The following is an 18551-nucleotide window of genomic DNA, read 5'->3' as shown; positions in this document are numbered from 1 at the left end:
AATTTGTCTCTTCTTGTCATTTAAGACCTATTGGTTTGAGTAGCCCTGCTGACAATAAAAGCAGCAGAGATAATAAGCTTGCCAGTTCCTCATAGAGTTTTGAGTGTTTGACCCCCAAATATTAAGTTACCAGAGTTACAGGTGCGAAGAACATGAATTCATAGTCTGTATTTCTGGATTCTATGTCTCTTCAATGGGAGACTAATTTTTGCTCAATGAGAAATGAAGTTTGTTCAGTAATCTTATCATCTGTTAGAGCCAGATACCAAGTTGCAAGTAGTAAACATTTAATTCTGTAAATTTGTCTTTCACTACTAAAAGCCCCAACCTATACATTTTTATTACTCAGCATATTTTAAATGAATAAGACATTTCTGTGTATGCATGTAATAAAATGTAAGAAAGCGGGTAATTAGTATTATTACTATTCTGGTTATTAGTACTATTATTACTACAACAATTTTGGTAATATGCAAGAATAGATTACAGTAAGTGGTGGTGAATACTGAAGAAATGTAACTCTTAGGAATTCTTCTTTTAAAAGAAATTTAAAACTAAATCTCCTAGATTAAATGCCATCCTTCTCTTTTCTCTTAGGTCGTAATTTTTAGTGATATGTATTTCTACACAAAAACTGTACATTGAAAATGTACACCTGCAAGCAAACTAAATGATTTATCGCCACAATAATCCTGGCCAGGTTAATCTTATATGAGACAAATCTGTTTGCAGAGACAATCTTCTAGCCTCCCTCATTGACAGGCAACTAGCAGAGCTCTTTATCTTCTTACTGTACACTAGAACTTTTGGGTGGCAGGCACACGTCTGAACAAATTGATTCACATATTTGCTACACGTAGTGAAACTTTCAAGTGAGGCCATAGAAGAATTATGACAGTTAAGGACACTACAGGTGTTCCTGTGCAATGTTTGTGGTTATATAAGCCTTTGGACATGATGCTTTGAAAAGTAGGATTTATGAGAAGCATAAGGTGCTTGGCGCATTAAGGCATAAGTGGCATAAAAACCTAAGTGCAACTGAATTGTGCCAAATTATATGTACACATCACTTAAAAAATGTTAAAAGGAGATTACATCAGAATAAAGATATCAAAGATTTGCCATGTCATAAGCAAAATCACAGACAATGAAAATGAGGCAAAGAAATAAATGAGGTTCCAATTTCTTCTATGAATTTAGCTTATTTTGAGAGTAGTTTCCACTATCTCGCTAGAAAGGTCCCGCTCATCATGGAGCAACAAAATAAATGGTCATGAACATTCTGTGTGTCTATTCCATGGCAGCTGTAACTGCCACTACTCCTACCTGTTAAGTAAATGCAAAGATTTTTGTGAATGCTAGTCATGGTCATAAATTCCATCTAGAAAAGTCTAGACAAAAGGAATCACTTTAGGGATTGATATTAAAGGTGAGATCATATTTTGTGAAATTCCAGTTATTATTCAAAATTCATAAACTTTTGAGAAGAAAGCCATATATTTTTAGAAACTATATACTGGATGCTGATTTCAATGTTTCTGTAGAAACCGATTCACCAAGTAACAACTTTTCAAACAAATTTTTTAAGCAAAGGATACTTGATCTCAATTACCCTTTAACTGTACCAAATAAATACTTTATAAATTAATAATAAAATCAGAAAAATTTAATTTCAACATTTTAAGGTTACTATGAATAAATGTGAATAAATACAAAAGCTTAGAACTAATTAAAAGGTGTGCAGCCATGTCCTCTTAAGTAAAGTTATCTGTCATCCATCCCCATATGTCTCCAAGACAAGGCAGAAACAGCAAGACTGCTAAAGTGAAATCAGCAGGCAAAAAAGACACAACTGAGTGTAATCAGCATAAATGGTGATAACTCAGCCCATAAGAGAGAAAAATAAAAGAGAAGGCATACAGATTTGGAAGTGCATCAGCCCTGGGAGACACCATAACACACCTGTGTTACTAAGTTAGAGAACAAAAGATGTACTTAAATTGACTACCATCTGACAGCTAAGAAACAAGAATGAGCAGCTTTCAGAAAGCAAATGAGCAAACCCTGCTTGTAATACACAGAATCATGGTTGGTCCTGGCCAAAGTGGAACTGCACCTGCTCTTAAAGATCAGATAGAACAGGGTGCCATGAAAACCACAGATTTTCCAGTCAGTAAAACATTTCTTCTGGTAAGATGCACTACCCTCTGAGATGCCTGCAGTAGATTCAGTAAAGTTTCAATGCCTTAGCAAAGAACAGTCCTTTCTTTGGTGATCTCTGCAAAACTGCTCAGATAAAGACAATGCAAATTAGATCAGAACTCTTTTCTAGTGTAAACTGGTGTAGTTCAGTACAGTGGAATTATTTTGCACTACAGCAGCTTTGCCAAAAAGTTTTGTAAAGGTTTCAGGTTAATCAATCAATGTGAATAAAACTGTGGAAAATGTATAAATAATCACAGCATTCTGCAGTCAAAGTGACACTCTGGGGGTTAATGCTTCATTCCTTTGTGCCTTATGTAGCAATTTTCACTTGATGAAAACAGGTAAAACTGCCACCAACTAAGAAGTTTCCAAACTCTAAATCCTGACGATCTATTTTATATCCCTTTACACTGTCTGGAACGGCTATTAAAGGTGCAGAGGTATTAAAAACTAAGCCAATAATCTTGTATTTATTAAAAAATGTACTTTCGTTATTCCACCATCATTAAAAGTATATATGCAATGCTTTAAAGTTAGAATGAGGGTGGCAATGATGTTATCTTTTTTGTTAGCATGTTGGCCCCCAAATAATTCTAGCATAAATATAGTCAAGATAAATCATCTAAAAGGATAGACTAAATTGAAGACTGTCAGGATTAATGTGCAGCCACAGTCCCAAATAAAGCTACACCTGCCATCATATATCATTTTTGCAATTAGATAGCTAATTGAACTTACTCAAGAGCCAAGTTATTGAAACTGCAAAACATTATTGGGAAAACAAAAGCCATTAACATAACAAATAACTTGCCTGTACACTTGTGGAAGAAAAGGTTTTACATTTTTATCATTTTTTTTCCTAAATTCAAGAGATTATTTTTAGTACTTTCTGCTGAGGTAAAAATGTATTTTGTAATTGTAGAAGGATTTTTGAGGACTGAAATTCTCCAACCAAACTACAGAATATGGACTGCACCGTGATGGTGAAATTTTCCCCACATTGCTTCCTCATTTCTTCAAGTCAAGAGATCTCTGTGAAGCTTTTGTTTGAAGGAAAGCTGTTACTAACTTCAGAAATACTTTGCTCCTCTCTTACCACGTACGATGTCCTTTGACTATAAAGATAATTAAGTTTAGGTGAAGAGCAAGTGTCAGGACTCATAGAACTTTGACTACTAGGATAAAAACAAAGTCTCTTTTCAGAGCCATTAAGCATGTATGCAAACTGCCAGGAATGAAAGAAAAGCAGAGCAGTGCTCGTGCACTTCTAATGTACTTCTAATGCACTTCATGCGCTGCAATTCTCATCCCTCAAATTCTGCCCCTGGTTGCAATTGGACTGCAGTGAAGGAATTTTAAAAACTTGAAATGGGTTAGAAGAAAGGTAAAGCACCAGAAGATGAAATAGACTTGCCCAAGAAACAGTCCTGCACTTTGCTCTATGAAAAATGAAACAAATGAAGAGACAAAATTGAATGTATAAATCATTTCAGTCATTGTTCTCTGATCTAGCATTTGAGCTGATTGACAAAATATTTGTGCTTCACTACTACTATGGAAGAATCTCTTATCCTTTTTAACATCACAATTGAAATGCTGCAATTTAAAATTTCAATTTTTTTCCCTGTGAGAAGTATATTCACAGAACACACGGACACTGAATAATCAGCTGATCATTCCTATTTCCAAAGCAAATATTAAATGTTTGAAAAGCAAAATTGCTACAAGGATCATGATAAAACCCAGGGAGTATGTATATTTAAAAGTTCAATTGAAATAAAAGGAGCATAGTAAAAATTAAAATGGCATTTTGAAAAACCCCACCCCTTTTAATGTCACCACATACAATACAGACTAATGACCCTTAACAAAAACTGGGAAAAGCTAGTATTTACTAGAGGTTGACAGGCATAATTCTGCTTTTGTGGTTCACCCTCATATTGTTGGTGCTTTGGATAATTTTGACATGTCTCCGGTCACATGACCACAGTGAGAGCTCAGGAAGCATGTGCATACTTCTGCTACATATTGACAAATGTGTTTTGGTCTTCTTTCTCAGAATAGAGAGCCAAAGGGAGGAGCATCTAAAGGGCAGCATGTTCTGGTTATGATTCCCTGGTAAAGTGCACTGCTGCTGAGTAGGGTCAGGCAGACCAAAAATGTGCACAGCTGGTGCTAAGGCTGAACAGAGAGCTGAGGAGGCAAACAGAATCACAGAATCACAGAATCCCAAGGGTTGGAAGGGACCTCAAAAGATCACTTAGTCCAACCTCCCTGCAAGAGCAGGGTAGCCTAGAGTACATCACACATGAACTTGTCCAGACGGCCCTTGAATATCTCCAACGTAGGAGACTCCACAACCCCCCTGGGCAACCTGTTCCAGTGCTCTGTCACTCTCACAGTAAAGAAATTTTTCCTGATGTTCACCTGGAACCTCCTATGCTCCAGTTTACACCCACTGCCCCTTGTCCTATCACTGGACATCACTGAAAAAAAACTAGCTCCATCATCCTGACACTCACCCTTTACATACTTGTAAACATTCATGAGGTCACCCTCAAACGAGGGACTCTTTGCCGTTGCTTCCTTTGGCAGAGCAGAGAAACTGGCCCTACAATATTTAAGAGGAGATGGCATGAGGCAGCCTCTCATGGTCATGCTTCTGCTTCTGGGGGACAGCAGCATCCCCAAAAGGGGACATGAACATTAGCATGTGCTACAGGGGACACCCTGCCTACGTTGCACTAAGCCTGAGCACTCCCAGTCACCAAAGCCAGTCAGCTCAGCAAATGGGCACACTCAGCCCGAGGCACACATGTTAGTGTGACAGGGAAGGAAGCCTGAAGTTGAAAGTGAGCTCAAAACCGTGCTTAACTAGTATGGCGGGTGACCAATGGCAAATTTCTGGCATGGTACCAATTTTGGTGCTTATAGAAATTAGGAGTGGTAATGCATATAGTTCTTTCTGAAATGAATTTGAGACCAGATACAAAAGGAAGCTTGCCATCACTGCAAGAAGCATTTTTTTTCCTCCCAATTTATCATCAACAAAAGCATTTTTCTTTTTAATGTTAAGTGGGACCCCTCCTAAAGTTTTGCATTTTTTTTTTTTTTTGGTGTTTACTAATTGTGATGACTAACTCTACCAATATTGGCTACTGGAAACATCCTCCTCACTAATGCTTTGGCAATGTCACCTTCTTAATACAGGCACAGTTGTTTCTTCTCAAGCACAAATCTTACAAGCACTATCATCATCCAGCTCCACCATTGGAAGTGATTGGAAGGCAAGTCTAGACTTTTAAAAACAGGCTTAATAGTGTGATGATGAAATATCAGTCAAAGCCACCTTCCAGTCTGAGGCACTCATAATTGTCCCCAAACACTGCTGCTATGTAAAACTGTGACGTGTTGCTAGTTAAAAGTAGCTGGTGAAAAGTCCAAATCCTCCTCCATTAAGTCTCTCTTTGGATCTCACCGTTGTCATGGATTCTGTAAAATATCAGAAAACACTTAGGCAGCCAATGTACTGTATCTACTGCCTCTTCTAATTCACTCTTCCTCTGTGATTCACCTGCTCGTGTTTGCTCCAGTCAAGGTAGCTGCTGGGATGTAAGCTCTTATGAGTGGGAATCACTGTTTCGGTGCACACCTGCATGCTGCTCAGCACAGCAGGATCTCATCCCCACATGTTAATGTGAGATGGACACTAGAAACAGCAAACTCAGGGCATTTCTTGCTGAGAAAAAAAGAATGGCTGTCGGATTTTATTTTGGAAGTGCATGCCACTATGCTGTATGTCATCAATGTAGGAACTTAATTGACAGAAGGATGGGTCGATCTGACAGTAATACAGACAGACACCAGTCCATATATAAATAAATCACTGCCAAAACCTCTAAAATATACAAATATATTGCTGGAGGGAAATTCTTTGCTATACAACTTGGCAATTGCTCTTAGCTGGAATAGTTTCCATTTTAATTTTATATATTTTACTTTTTTTTGCTATTTTACTTGTAAATTATTATCAGTCAAACTGCATGAAAACATAGCAAGAATAATAGAACACCAGAAAAGCATCAGAATATCAGAAAAGTACGTTATGGTTAATGAAAGTGGATAGGGAACAGAATATTTTTCAGACTGAACAAAATGTTGTCTTTGGTAGGTCTGAGCTACTCAAATCTGAATACCACCAAATGTTTCTGGGACTTAGCTCTAAAAGCTTACTTTAGGCCATTTCTAATTTCTTGGTTTTTTTCAGGGTGACAAGATTTACAGACACAGCTTCTCAGCACGAACAGCATGCATGGAAAAATTTATGCTAAGGTGAAGGATTTCCACAAATCTCATTTGTTGTAACGTAGAACACTTACTGACATGAGAGTTCACTTGCATATGAGGTTCACTGTACAGCTATTAAAATACCGTGTAGCATTAGATTAATGTAAAGATTCATGTGTAAGGAAACCAACTGCCACCTGTGGCTTCTATGTCACTGCTGTTATTATTCATGAGCTTTAGGCTGCGCATCGATCACCTCTGTTCTTCACTCACTATTGGAGCAGTTGAACACAGGAGAAAACAGAAATCATGCCAGCTACCCCCCCCCGTGCAAAAAAAAAAATCAAAAAGGAGCTTTTCCATTTTTTTTTAATAATTTGAATAAAAAAAGTGTGGTTCCTGACTTACCGGCTCTCACTGGTACACAGGTCAGTGCAATAGTAATTAAAAAAAAAAAAAAAAGAAAATTTTTAAAATCTATAAATTTAAGAGTATTAAAACATTAATAAAGTATAAAATATGATTAACATTTTAATCTTAATTATTTTTCTTGAGTTTCTCATTTTAATATGACAAAGATTTTCTGCATCTTTTACAGAAATACAACATATATGGAAATTGGGAATTTTAAAATTAAAATCCTCTGAGATACTGAAATCAGATCATGATGCTGATGCTGTTTAATGGGATTCTAGAACTTATTCAAGTTAGATTTTATTTTAATGCATTGGATATTAACAGTAAAGCGTAATTACATAATATTAAAATGTAATAAAATTGTTTCTACACTCATACCACAAAGCCTGACTGTTAAAAATCAGAAAACAAGGCTTGTAAGAATATCCTGCACTTAAGCTGCATCAGCAGCATAACTTCTTTTGCAACGAGTAAGTCTGAAGAAATTTTTCACTTAAGCCTTTTAAAAACCCTTCACAAACGCCATCTGGTTATGGCCATTAACTATGGGAAGAGATTGAAAGGAGCGGCTTTACAGAAATATGAATAAGACACCATAGCACAAGGCAAAAACAGAAAAAGGACGTTCAAACTATACTGTGTAGTAGTCATTTTCCATAGTAAATACATATATCTCAGAAACAAGTCATAAAATGAGCAACCATCATCGTTGGAAACCATTTTTAAATCTCATAACCCCCCAGTGTTGCTTTTTTACAAATAAGGGAAATTCATCATATAATTGAGTTAGGAAGGTGCAAATCTTCTAAAACATAGTCTCCTGTTAAAGAAATTAAATAAGAATACAGTGAAAATGACAATATTGTTTACCATGGAAATAATATTTGCACAAACCAGGACAAAACAACACCTTCTAAAACAACTGAGCAGCAATAGTAATGCCGCTCTATGTTTCTAATATTTGTGCCCAATGTATTTATAATAATCTTTTCCAAGGTTTGTGAGAAATAAATCTAATCTCCTCCTTTTTTTCAATCTACACATGGTATATGTGCTAACTTACTGAATTCATCCTTCATGCAATTCCAGTTTATTAAAGAGGTTAAAAATTTATAAAACTCTGATGGGATATGGTTTTAATGCTTCATCACACTACCCATCATTTGCTTTTCAATCTAGATCAGAATGATCTTTCCGACTTCCCTGCAATCACCTACCTGCACAGCTAATATTTTCTGAGCGTTCTCCTGAGAGGCTGCCTGGATCCTCGCCAGCCCAGCCTGGTTGGAGAGGCCATGCTGCCTCCGCTGTGCTGCCAGCACCCCGCGCAGCCGCTTCTGCAGTGCCCAAAGCTGGGACAGCAACACCAACGATGCCAGTGGGGGGTCAAGGCAAGGAGAAGAAGAGGCAAGAAGGTGAAAGGGAGGAAGGGAAAAAGAAAAAAAAACAAGGAAAAAAGAATTAAATTCCCAAGTCAGAGTAGGAGAGGAAATTAATGGCAGTGTTCAAGAAGAATGATGGAGGGAAATATAGAAAGCAGTCAATAGCCCATTCTGCGCTGTACGGGCCTGACAGGAATTTCACAGTCTCTTGGTTTTTCAGCCCACTCATGCGCATTCATCAGAAACCAGTCACATCTGGCTGCCAGGATGGGGGGTTAATTTTCTCTAAATGCCTCAGCAGTTTTGTTCTAGCTGAAGCAAACTCTGTGACTGCAAAGCTGATGAGTAAAATATTTCTACTTCACCCAGTTTAACTCAAAACCGATAGCCTCGGGACATATTGAACCTTTCTTAAAAAAATAATCTTTTGAAGCTTTTTGAATGGCACATCAGGTCAGGCCAAAGTTTAAAATGCAAGTTTAAGACTTTGATGGACATAAGAGCTTTTTTTTTCCCTGTGTAAAGCTTATCATAGCTTGGCAATGTGTGCTTTAGTGCATGACAAAACTAAAGAGAATTAACTTAGCCATCAACTGCTCAGGGAGAACAATAACAGGAAAGAAATTTCCATATAGAAGTTCCTATTAATCTACCCAGCTATAACCATATGACATGAAAGCATCTAACAGCACTAAATTGCACTGAATGCGGCAGCTGAGAGTGACACTACTTAAAAAAAAGAGGATTTTATATAGAGTTATAGAAAAGATAACACTTATCCTAGGAACTGCATTTGGTGCAAAGGATCCTAACTGAAATGATTCCAAGGGGAAGTGCAGGAGTGCTTACCTGATAGGCTTTTGCTATTTGCTAATGGTAATTATTGTTAAAATCTACAGTTAAGACTGTTACCAGTTTTTCCTTAATCTGCAAGCACTTGGAACATATAAACATGGTGTGGCAGGTCTCACTCTAGAAGAAAAATGTTTTAATGAGATCTGAAAATCTACCAACACAGAACGTCTTTGAAAACAGCTGTGGGGTTTGGGAAATTCTGCAATCATTACATCATACTCTAGACTAGTTTTAATTTAGAAAATTTAAATTTGAGCCACTGAAATCATTGCTTAGTGGGAACACACTGGTTTGTGTTTGATCAAGTAATAATTTCGATAAATTCTATATCTATTGTTAGCATGAGGCCTTCAAGAATATGCCTGTCAACCAGATTAATACAATGGATTATACCGTGCCTTTCGAAATATTACATTTCATTAAGGTCAATACCACAGGTCAATAATTGGATCAGTTATAAAGAACCTTTTACATGATAAGATATGACTGCTCTTTGGGAGCCAGCGCAGTGTACCAGGTGAAAAATATACTTTTTCAAAAGAATGTATATTATAGTAATATCAAGTGAGCTATTACAACCTAGAGAGTAATTAATGCACATTTTCAAAATTAATGGCCTGATTTTCAAAGATACTGAGTTTCCACAGGTCCCATTAGGTTCTATGGAAGCGGTGAGTACTCTGCATCTTTGTAAATGAGGCTGCAAAATATTAAAACAGATCTTTATACATATATTTTTTTTGAGACCTGCCAGTGTATATTAAAAATAACATGAGAGAAGGCAGACAAACTCAATGGGAAAGTATAAAAATATCAATCTGAATTACAGCCAAAACCTGAACCCAAAATAAGAATACGTTTTCCAGCTTGGAGAGCCTCTTCTAAGTACTGCTATTCCTTTCTTCCTGTTTTAAGAATTATTTTGTTTCCTGAAATCTACCTTATTCTCCAGTTCTGCTGTTATTTCAACTATTTTCAGATCTCGTGTTGGTTGATACCATTCTGGAGTCTGAAAAAGAATGCAGGTTAGAGAGGAACAACTTATGACATTTCAGCCCTAGAAAAATTAATTAAGTAGAAGACTATTTCTGGATTATCAAACCTCTAATTTTTGTAAAAAGGTGAAATAATTGCAAGATATCTATTTTGACATGATGAAGAAAATGGTGACTGGGGGAGCTCAAAGGATCTGTAAGTGAAAGGTGACATTAAGTGAAAAGAATCAATGGCTATCCAACTTTTTGTCTTGAGAAAATCAAGACATTCAAAACTTTTGAGGTTTGGCTATTTGAAGAGTTGTATATTTATTGAGAATAAATTGACAGTTTGTATATTTATTGAGAAAAATTGACAATGTATAGTGGCTGGTGTCCAATACAACTTTCACTACTGTTTCCCATTTCAAAATTACAAGTCTGTGATAGCTGTTACTATTGTAAATATCCCTGCATCTAATGTATCTCATATTTCAACTACATTTTATCATGCCTAGCATAATGGAGCCTAAACCCAATACTTATTAATTTTACAATATGGGTTGCTACATAAATAACATTTATGCATACAGTTGGAAATACATGTCTATGAGAAAGTTACAAATTGATCAAATAAATTTACTGGCTTAGAATAAACTAATGGACCCACTAACCTAGGAGGGGTCATGCAAACTCTGGGTTAGATTCAGGTCCCTAGCTGAGAAAACAATTTAAAATACAAAAATCCCAGTTAACCTAGCTAAAACACACTTCTAGCCCAGAAGCAGCCTGTAGATTTCATAAGCTTTGCAATGATCTCCCTGTCCCTCCAGGCACCAATACTGTTCCCTTAGAGCCTCTTCTAGCTCATATACATTTTTATCACATGGAGAGCCTTAAGAAGGCATGTCATACTTGAGTTGCATACACAACGTTACTGTTAACTCCATTTTTTATAGCTTTTTTTCACTATTTGAGAAAGAAGCTATTGCCTAAGTATGATCAACACGCCAAGCCAAGTGCTGACAGCGCAGTTAACAGCATTTCCAGTGGTCAAGATATAACAATATGTACAGTAGCCAAATATTTGTATGAACTTCACTTTGGTTTTGCAATTTACTTTTCTGTGAGAGCAGGACTGAAGGAAAATGGTGAGTCTCACCTCTGTGCTTGGCAGGATCATGGAGCAGATTCTCCTGAAAACCATGCTAGGGCACATGAAAAACAGCAAGGTGCTTGGTGACAGTCAACATGGCTTCACCAAGGGCAAATCCTGCCTGACGAATTTGGTGGCCTTCTGTGATGGGGCTACACAACTGATGGATAGGGCAGAGCAGTTGATGCCTGGCCTTGGGCATCATGGTCTTCTGTGAAGTATCCCTGCCCATGGAAGGAGGGCTGGAACTAGATGACCTTAAGGCCCTTTCCAACCCAAACCATTGTATGATCCTACTACAAAGGAAAAAAAAAACAAACAAAACCCACAAACAAACAGAAGCAAGCTCCAGATTTTGGGTATTCAAGAGAACAGGAGGAAAAGAAGCTCCAGGGTCTTTGTTTATGTCATTTTTGTACCTGCCATGGAGGCAGCTGATACAGGTCCGCTGTTAGTTCCCACAAAACGACCTTCAATTAAAGGGACTGTAGGGGTTTCTGCAGCATCAAAACAAAATTCATTCTGCAAGGAGGAGCAATAGCTTTCAAAGAGGTGTCACGGGTCTTTTTTACTGGGAGGGGACAATTTTTGCAACAAGTGAATTCTCTCAGTCCTCATCCTACAAACAAGGAGGTGGTGAGCCAATGGCTTTGCTGGAGAGGCACCTTTGTGAGCTGCTGGGGAGAGTGAATGATGCTGTCAAGGAATTGCCCTTGCCATTCTTCTGCTTTGGGGCTTTACTGTCATTCTCCTTCACTTGTGTTTTGGCTCCCCTCTGTGCCTCACAGCAGAGGGGAGCATATGGCTCTATGTTTAATTCCTTATTTATATGTGGTACTAATACCATCAATAATATCAGTGTACATTTGGAAAAGGAGGTGTGAACAAGCTGCTGTTTCTATCTTACTAGAGATGAACCTTATGAATTGGGGTACCTTATTCTCTTCTCACTTTTAAGTTTTTTTTTCTGATAAATCAAAATACTTCATTAAATTCATGTTTCATTTTTCATTTACATGATTGAAATTAAGCTAATATTTCAATCTGTAATTTCTTATTTGAGGGATCAAACTGGAATAAAAAGAATGTGATTGATAGTATTTAAAGCAGTGGCCTACCAAAGCCTAAATCATTATTCCAATGGTATTGTTTCTAAGTCCTCATTAATTTATGTTATTATAATATTGGGATTGTCTAGACATTAAACAAAGGTCAAATTAAAATAAAATGCCACACATACAGAAGGAACCATATCTTATTTAGACCAGAATAGTTTTTACTTTTGTTGTCTGACAGTCCACAGGAACCCAAAAGCTTCACCTTCTTATCTTTTATCACACAGTCTAGCTACACAGGACTAGACCAATGCAGATTACAGACATATTTAACAAAGAACCCAAAACTAGGGGTGTTTACTTGATTAAACATCAAATGACATGTGACCCCATTAAGAATACAAAGTGAACAGCACATGCAACTTACTCATGATGCTTTTCTTGGTCAATAGCATAATACTTAGACTGTTTCTATTGCCCGTTCTGGCCAGTGACTACATGTTAGCATTATATTGGGTTATGATTACAAGCCTAATTCTCCTCTCTGCTGTTTGTAATTAGTGAGATTCAACTGATCTGATTACACCTGTTCCTTCATTACACCTGAGAATGCAAAGAGAGAATCAGACCCTCTGTGAATAAAACTTCATTTTATCTTTCCAACATGATAATTATTCATAATACAAATGCATTCTGCATTTAGAATACACTTATACCTGCGGTGTCTGATGGAATAAAACTGCAAGGTTCTGGGTCACATAAAAGATAGTAGAAATTATTACAGGCAGAACTGGTATGCTGCTTGTCTCAAAAGAAGATTCTCTGTAAATTTTGCCAAATTTTAAACATTTGATCCCAAAATGTGCATGGCAGGTGTTTGCCTCAGGATAAATTCGTTTAGATAGCCCAAGCAGTTTGCTTATTTTGGTAAGGTATTCTGGGCAAAATACAATATTCTGCTCCTGTTACAAAATTACACTGATATTTCTTTTACCAGATGCAGTATGCAACAGGGACTCCCATTTAAAAAGAGACAGCATTTTAGTATGTAATATGACTTTCTCATAGAAATAATCCGATGAGAACTGTTTGTGGAAAACAATTGACTGCAGATAGCCAGTAGTAATTTTTTCCATAAATGCTGTCCTTTGTAAGCATTCTTGAGCTTCTCACTGGTACTACAGTTGATCAGTCTGTGTTACCAGTCTTGCTGAGCAAGTAAGAATGCTTATCTCTATATAACTCTACCTAGTGCATAAACCATGACCACTGCAATATTTTAACAGGGAAAAAAAGAAAAAGAAAGTGAGTTTTCCTTCAAGTACTGACTGAAATTTCTTTTTCCTTTCCTGAAGTTTCCTTCAGCCTGAAAAGTAGGAAGCAAACTTAGCCACATGGCTCAAGGAATGGAAATATCTCTGGTTACAGAGACTTAGATACACATCTACTCTGAAGAAAAGGTGATTCCAGACTGAAAGCAATCCAAGGAAATTCAAATTGAGGCACTGAACAGAACTAGCAGCTGAAGATGATGTTGCAGCTACAGTAGGTAGATAGAGCTACTTACCAAGTGATTAAAAACATTTGTGGATATTAAAATGAAGAAGAAATGGACTAAGCAGCACGAATGGAAAAATATACATAGCTGAGGCAGATGAGAGAAACAGATGGGCAGAGCATTTCCAAGAAGTCTCACTAGACTCAACCCACCATCAATACCATATTTGATGGAGGTTAGGAACCTAAATCATTTAACAATAACAATAACCAATTGAGACATCAGCAACAGACACAGCAACCCAGAAACTAAATAATGTCAAAGCAGAGGGCAGTGATAGTATCACAGAGAAATGGAGCACTAGATCCCACCATTAAAAAAAACTTATAGAATTCTTCAAAGAATAAAAGATCTCTCTCCTGCCTCCTGAAAGAGGAATCATTTGTAATGTAATATCATCCAGGATGTAAGATGAAGTTGGGCAGAAATCTTAGTAAACAATATGCTGAATTTAGTTTGGGTGAACATGAATGAGCAAGAGATAGTCATAGTAAGTACCATCATAAAATAATACATCATCAATTCTCAAAAACACTTGGAAAGCTTATGTACATCTGCAATCATATACTGAGCATGAATCAGGTTCATGTAGTGAAGAAGGCAGAGGATAATGGAAGACAAAGTATTCTCCTGAATGTAACCTTGCAGAAATGTATTATATTCATTCTATGCTACACTGTACCCCTGGCATGTTTACCAAATCATTTAAATACAGCTTTCCAGACATAGCTGGGAATTTTGTGCTCTCTTTTTTTTTTTTTTTTGAGTCATTCAATTCAAGTCTTTAACTTCTAGAGCTGATTAGCAATGACAGATTCAACTGAAGACAGTGGGGAGACTTGAAATCAGTGTGCCATGAAGAAGGGTATATTTCTGACATCACTGTAGGGCTAGATCTGCAAAAGGCTTTAGGCATCTGCTTGCTATGTTAGGCAGCTAATACTATAGTTACTCTATGGTGCTGACAGTGTAGGAAACTATGATTATTTCACTGAAATAGTCTTTGATTAAAACAAGACTCTTTTATATTCAGTTAATATAACTGTTTCAATACCGCTCTTGACTGACGCTAATATAACTGGTACCTGACCTTCCTGTACCTGACCTTCTGGATTCAACATAACATTATTTTGTAATTCTGCAGTAGTCCCTCTTGAGACATCAGTTCATTGCAAAATGTAGCAAACCAAAATGAAACTAACAGAAGTGTTAAGTACTAGTCACTGCTATCACGATATTCAGACATAAGCAAATTACCATTACATGTTGAACAGAGACTAATATGTCACTTCTAAACCTACACTTTCTCTGTTTTCAAATGATGCTAATCTTATATCAGAGGATCCGATGTGTGTGTCATATTAATTCAACACTGCGCTGTGAATGCTAAATTCTATGTAAATTACATAAGCCTTATCAGTTCCATTCATTGTTACAACTCAAACAACGGCAATTACAACAACTCTACAGATTTTGGTGCTGTAAGAATGGCAGATTTATTAGCGAAATCCAGTTAATATTTATCTTTTATACTATTCAACTACCATCTTACACCTGTACGATATACAAAGCTCCTAGGTAATAAGATATTTCTTTATTGTCAAATCTGCTCCACAGACTGCTGGTAAAGATTACATAGCTCATTTAAATAAAGCTCTTTTGTCAACAGACTGCATATACTTTAAAAATGAGTAAAAGCCTCATGAAAAAAACAAATCTCAGCTGATGTGCAAGTATACATGACAAGATGCACTTGTTTTTTGACCTTTTTCCAGTTGTTAATGCTTTGGTAAGCAGATTAGCAACATTAAATTTAAAAACAGAAAACTGCATTTCAAGATTCACTGAAAAACAATTGAAGAAAAGCCTGAAAAATCAGAGTACAATCTTCTACTAAAATGTCAGTGAATGCAAACAAAAAGATTGGTTAATGGAGGCAGAAAAACATGAAAGGCTGGTATTGTGATTTTTTGCTGCTATCAGGAGAAGGAGACAATAGAGTAAGATCAGGATATCTTTCTGCTTATTGTGGCTACTTACTGCAATACCAGTCTGAAAATTAAAAGTGTGCTTTCTATTAGGTTCCTGAAAATGTAGCCTAGAATTTGATACTGAGTAGATACAGAATTTGTGTGATGTTGTTCTTTCCTCAAAGATTTTTACACTTCCCAATTTCTGCTGCTATACAAGGGAAATATATCTGTACTTATCCAGATGGCTTGCTCTATATTGTTCAGTAACACTGATAATCAAATACTGCAGTTTCATCCCCAGGAGCCTGAAGTGATGAATGGGAATATTTTGCGAAGGTGCAGATAATTGCACTTACCCCAAACCAAAGGCTTAATATTTTGTTATTTTTTTAGCCCCCAAAGCTCTCACCTGCAGACACCTACAACTTTCCCCAACTTCTGTTTGGTACTTGCACAGGGCCATTAGAGGAACATGCCAGACAGCACAAGCTGAAACTGTTGAAACCCTGCAAGTAAACAAGACTGCTCTAAAGAAATTCCTGACCTTGTCATTAATTTCTCTTCTTAAACCAGCCATAATCTCTAATCATTCCTTCTACAGATTCTACTGCTTACTCCGAGGAGATGAAATTGCACAATAAAATGCCATATCTCATCCTCTGTCCCCTCCTAAAGGATTTCTGGAGTATAATTGTTAACACAATTCTCAAAAAGCGCACCATTACTCTTTTGGCATTTAGTGTGGTTGAGAAATTTTTTTATGAGTTTGTAATCTTAAAAATAAAACTAATTAGCATAAACATGGATAACTTAAGTTACAATACTTTTCCAAGCAATTTAATAGTTAAAGAAGATAGGCTTCATTTCTGTGAAGGTTGAATTCATGTCTTCTTTGCTACCTTTGACATACAGTAAGATTAATTATCAAAATGTACTTCAGTTGTAGCTCTAGCAGAATACAGAGACAGCATCCTGCCTGTCTTGACTAAGGAACATCAAACATTATGACTATAAACATTTATGTTAAGCCGTTGTTTCTGATTCATATAAAGTATATCCTGATTACTGTAGAACAGTAAAATGAAATTCTAAAGAAGACATTTTATTTTTTTCTAGATGACACATACATTTATCAGTTACCCTCTAAAATTGTGAGGCGATCACACAAGACTGAGTATTCAAGGATCGTAAATCAAGCCCATCTTGCTCTCTGGTCAGAAACCAGCCTGTTGTGACCAGACAGTATTGCCATTTCCTTTGTGTTTCTAGGCCTTTCGTACCTGGCAGTGATCTCACCAGAGCTGTTATTCACCAGCCTATTCCTAGGCTTTGCATACTGTGACCGTGCATGGCAATAGCCTAGGTCATACATGGGACACCTCTGCAGTTGCACGTGCTCCTGAATGCGCAGCTGAACCCCCACCATCATCCCTTTAACTGTGACGGAAACTTGACTTTTAGTTAAGCATTTCAGGAATAACGTGGCCTTCAGATGAGCAATGCCAGGCTTTGCACAAGTATCTTCCACATGGGTTTGCACAGTATACTACTCAACCAGCAAAACCAGCCCAGAGGCTGGATATTCTGCAGGGCCAACTTGAGCACAGAGAGGTAAGTGTGCTTCCTGGAAGGCAATGAATCAATCAGAAGAACAGCAGGCCAATTAAGATGTGCATAACTTCTTGCCAGATGTTACCTCTGTGCTGATGGCTGACTGCATCTTAGAGATGCACACTGTTTCTCAACCCCTGGGGCTACTTTCATATCATTAAATAAACAGAGCTAGGAACCATTCTATGGCAGTAAGGCTAAGTGGCACACTCTGGCTTTGTCCACACTGTGCAGTACACTACCCCTTCTCAGTCTTCTGTGACTGCCTCACTGCCCTAAGATGCAAATGGTGTTTTAGGGGAAGAAGGGGTTAACAGCTGAATGACTGAATTAAGGTGAAGGCTGTGTTTCTGCCTATGAAGATGAAATACAGAATAGGTGTTGCATACCCTTGATATTAAAACCTCTTGGGATAGTGGTGGAATACTGCACTGTGTTGTGGGAACTGAAGCTGGTTCTCTCCTATCCATGGTCCCTGCTTGAAGCAGTCCCTGTTGCATGTTATTCCTGAACTTGTGTTAGGCCTTCTTTTGAAAAGTGCTATGCAGAACAAGCCAAAACAGGAGATGGTACCATAAATCCAGAGCACAGAGGACTATGGAGCAGGTCAAACTAGGTCCCTAATCCTCTTTTATTTTGCAGACCAGATGTCACCTTCATGACCAACAGTATCCTGAGCTTCCTGTTGAAAGTGTCTTGGAAAAAGCCAGATGCTTACATGCTCTTCATAAACAATAAGAAATGAATTAATGGATTAGGAAGGTAACATGAAGATTGTAGGGGGTTTAGTTTCAACAAGCAGGGGAAGACAGGCAAAATGTACATGGCTACAAGGTATTAATGTAGGTCAGGTTAGGAGTCACACTGTGAGGGGCAAAAGGGATACCTTGAGACATAAACTGAAGTTTTTAAGTCATCAACTAACTTGAATTTGACATCCTTAGTCTAACCAAACATTTTTTTCTTCTTAATGCAGAGCCAGACTAGATTTTGGAAGTTTTATGAAAATTCTTCAACCTAGTCACTTCCTTCCTGACTTTGACTCTAGTTCCGATGTACATATTTATCCTAGACAGAT

The 18551-nt window shown here is 37.2% G+C and overlaps 1 protein-coding gene across 1 annotated transcript in view; it reads right to left on the bottom strand.

Moving 5' to 3' along the window:
* The window catches only part of CCDC178 (coiled-coil domain containing 178), a 155341-nt gene that overhangs the window by 12494 nt on the left and 124296 nt on the right, over positions 1-18551 (bottom strand). Inside the window, 1 exon segment of the mRNA XM_062633145.1 lies at positions 8127-8261. Coding sequence (XP_062489129.1) covers positions 8127-8261 — 135 coding nt within the window.

Source organism: Pezoporus occidentalis, unplaced genomic scaffold, assembly GCF_034315485.1.
Source record: "Pezoporus occidentalis ecotype Australia unplaced genomic scaffold, CSIRO_AGI_Poc_V1 ctg4, whole genome shotgun sequence".
Classification (NCBI taxonomy): Eukaryota; Metazoa; Chordata; class Aves; order Psittaciformes; family Psittacidae; genus Pezoporus; species Pezoporus occidentalis.
This window is presented reverse-complemented; position numbering and strand designations above follow the sequence as displayed.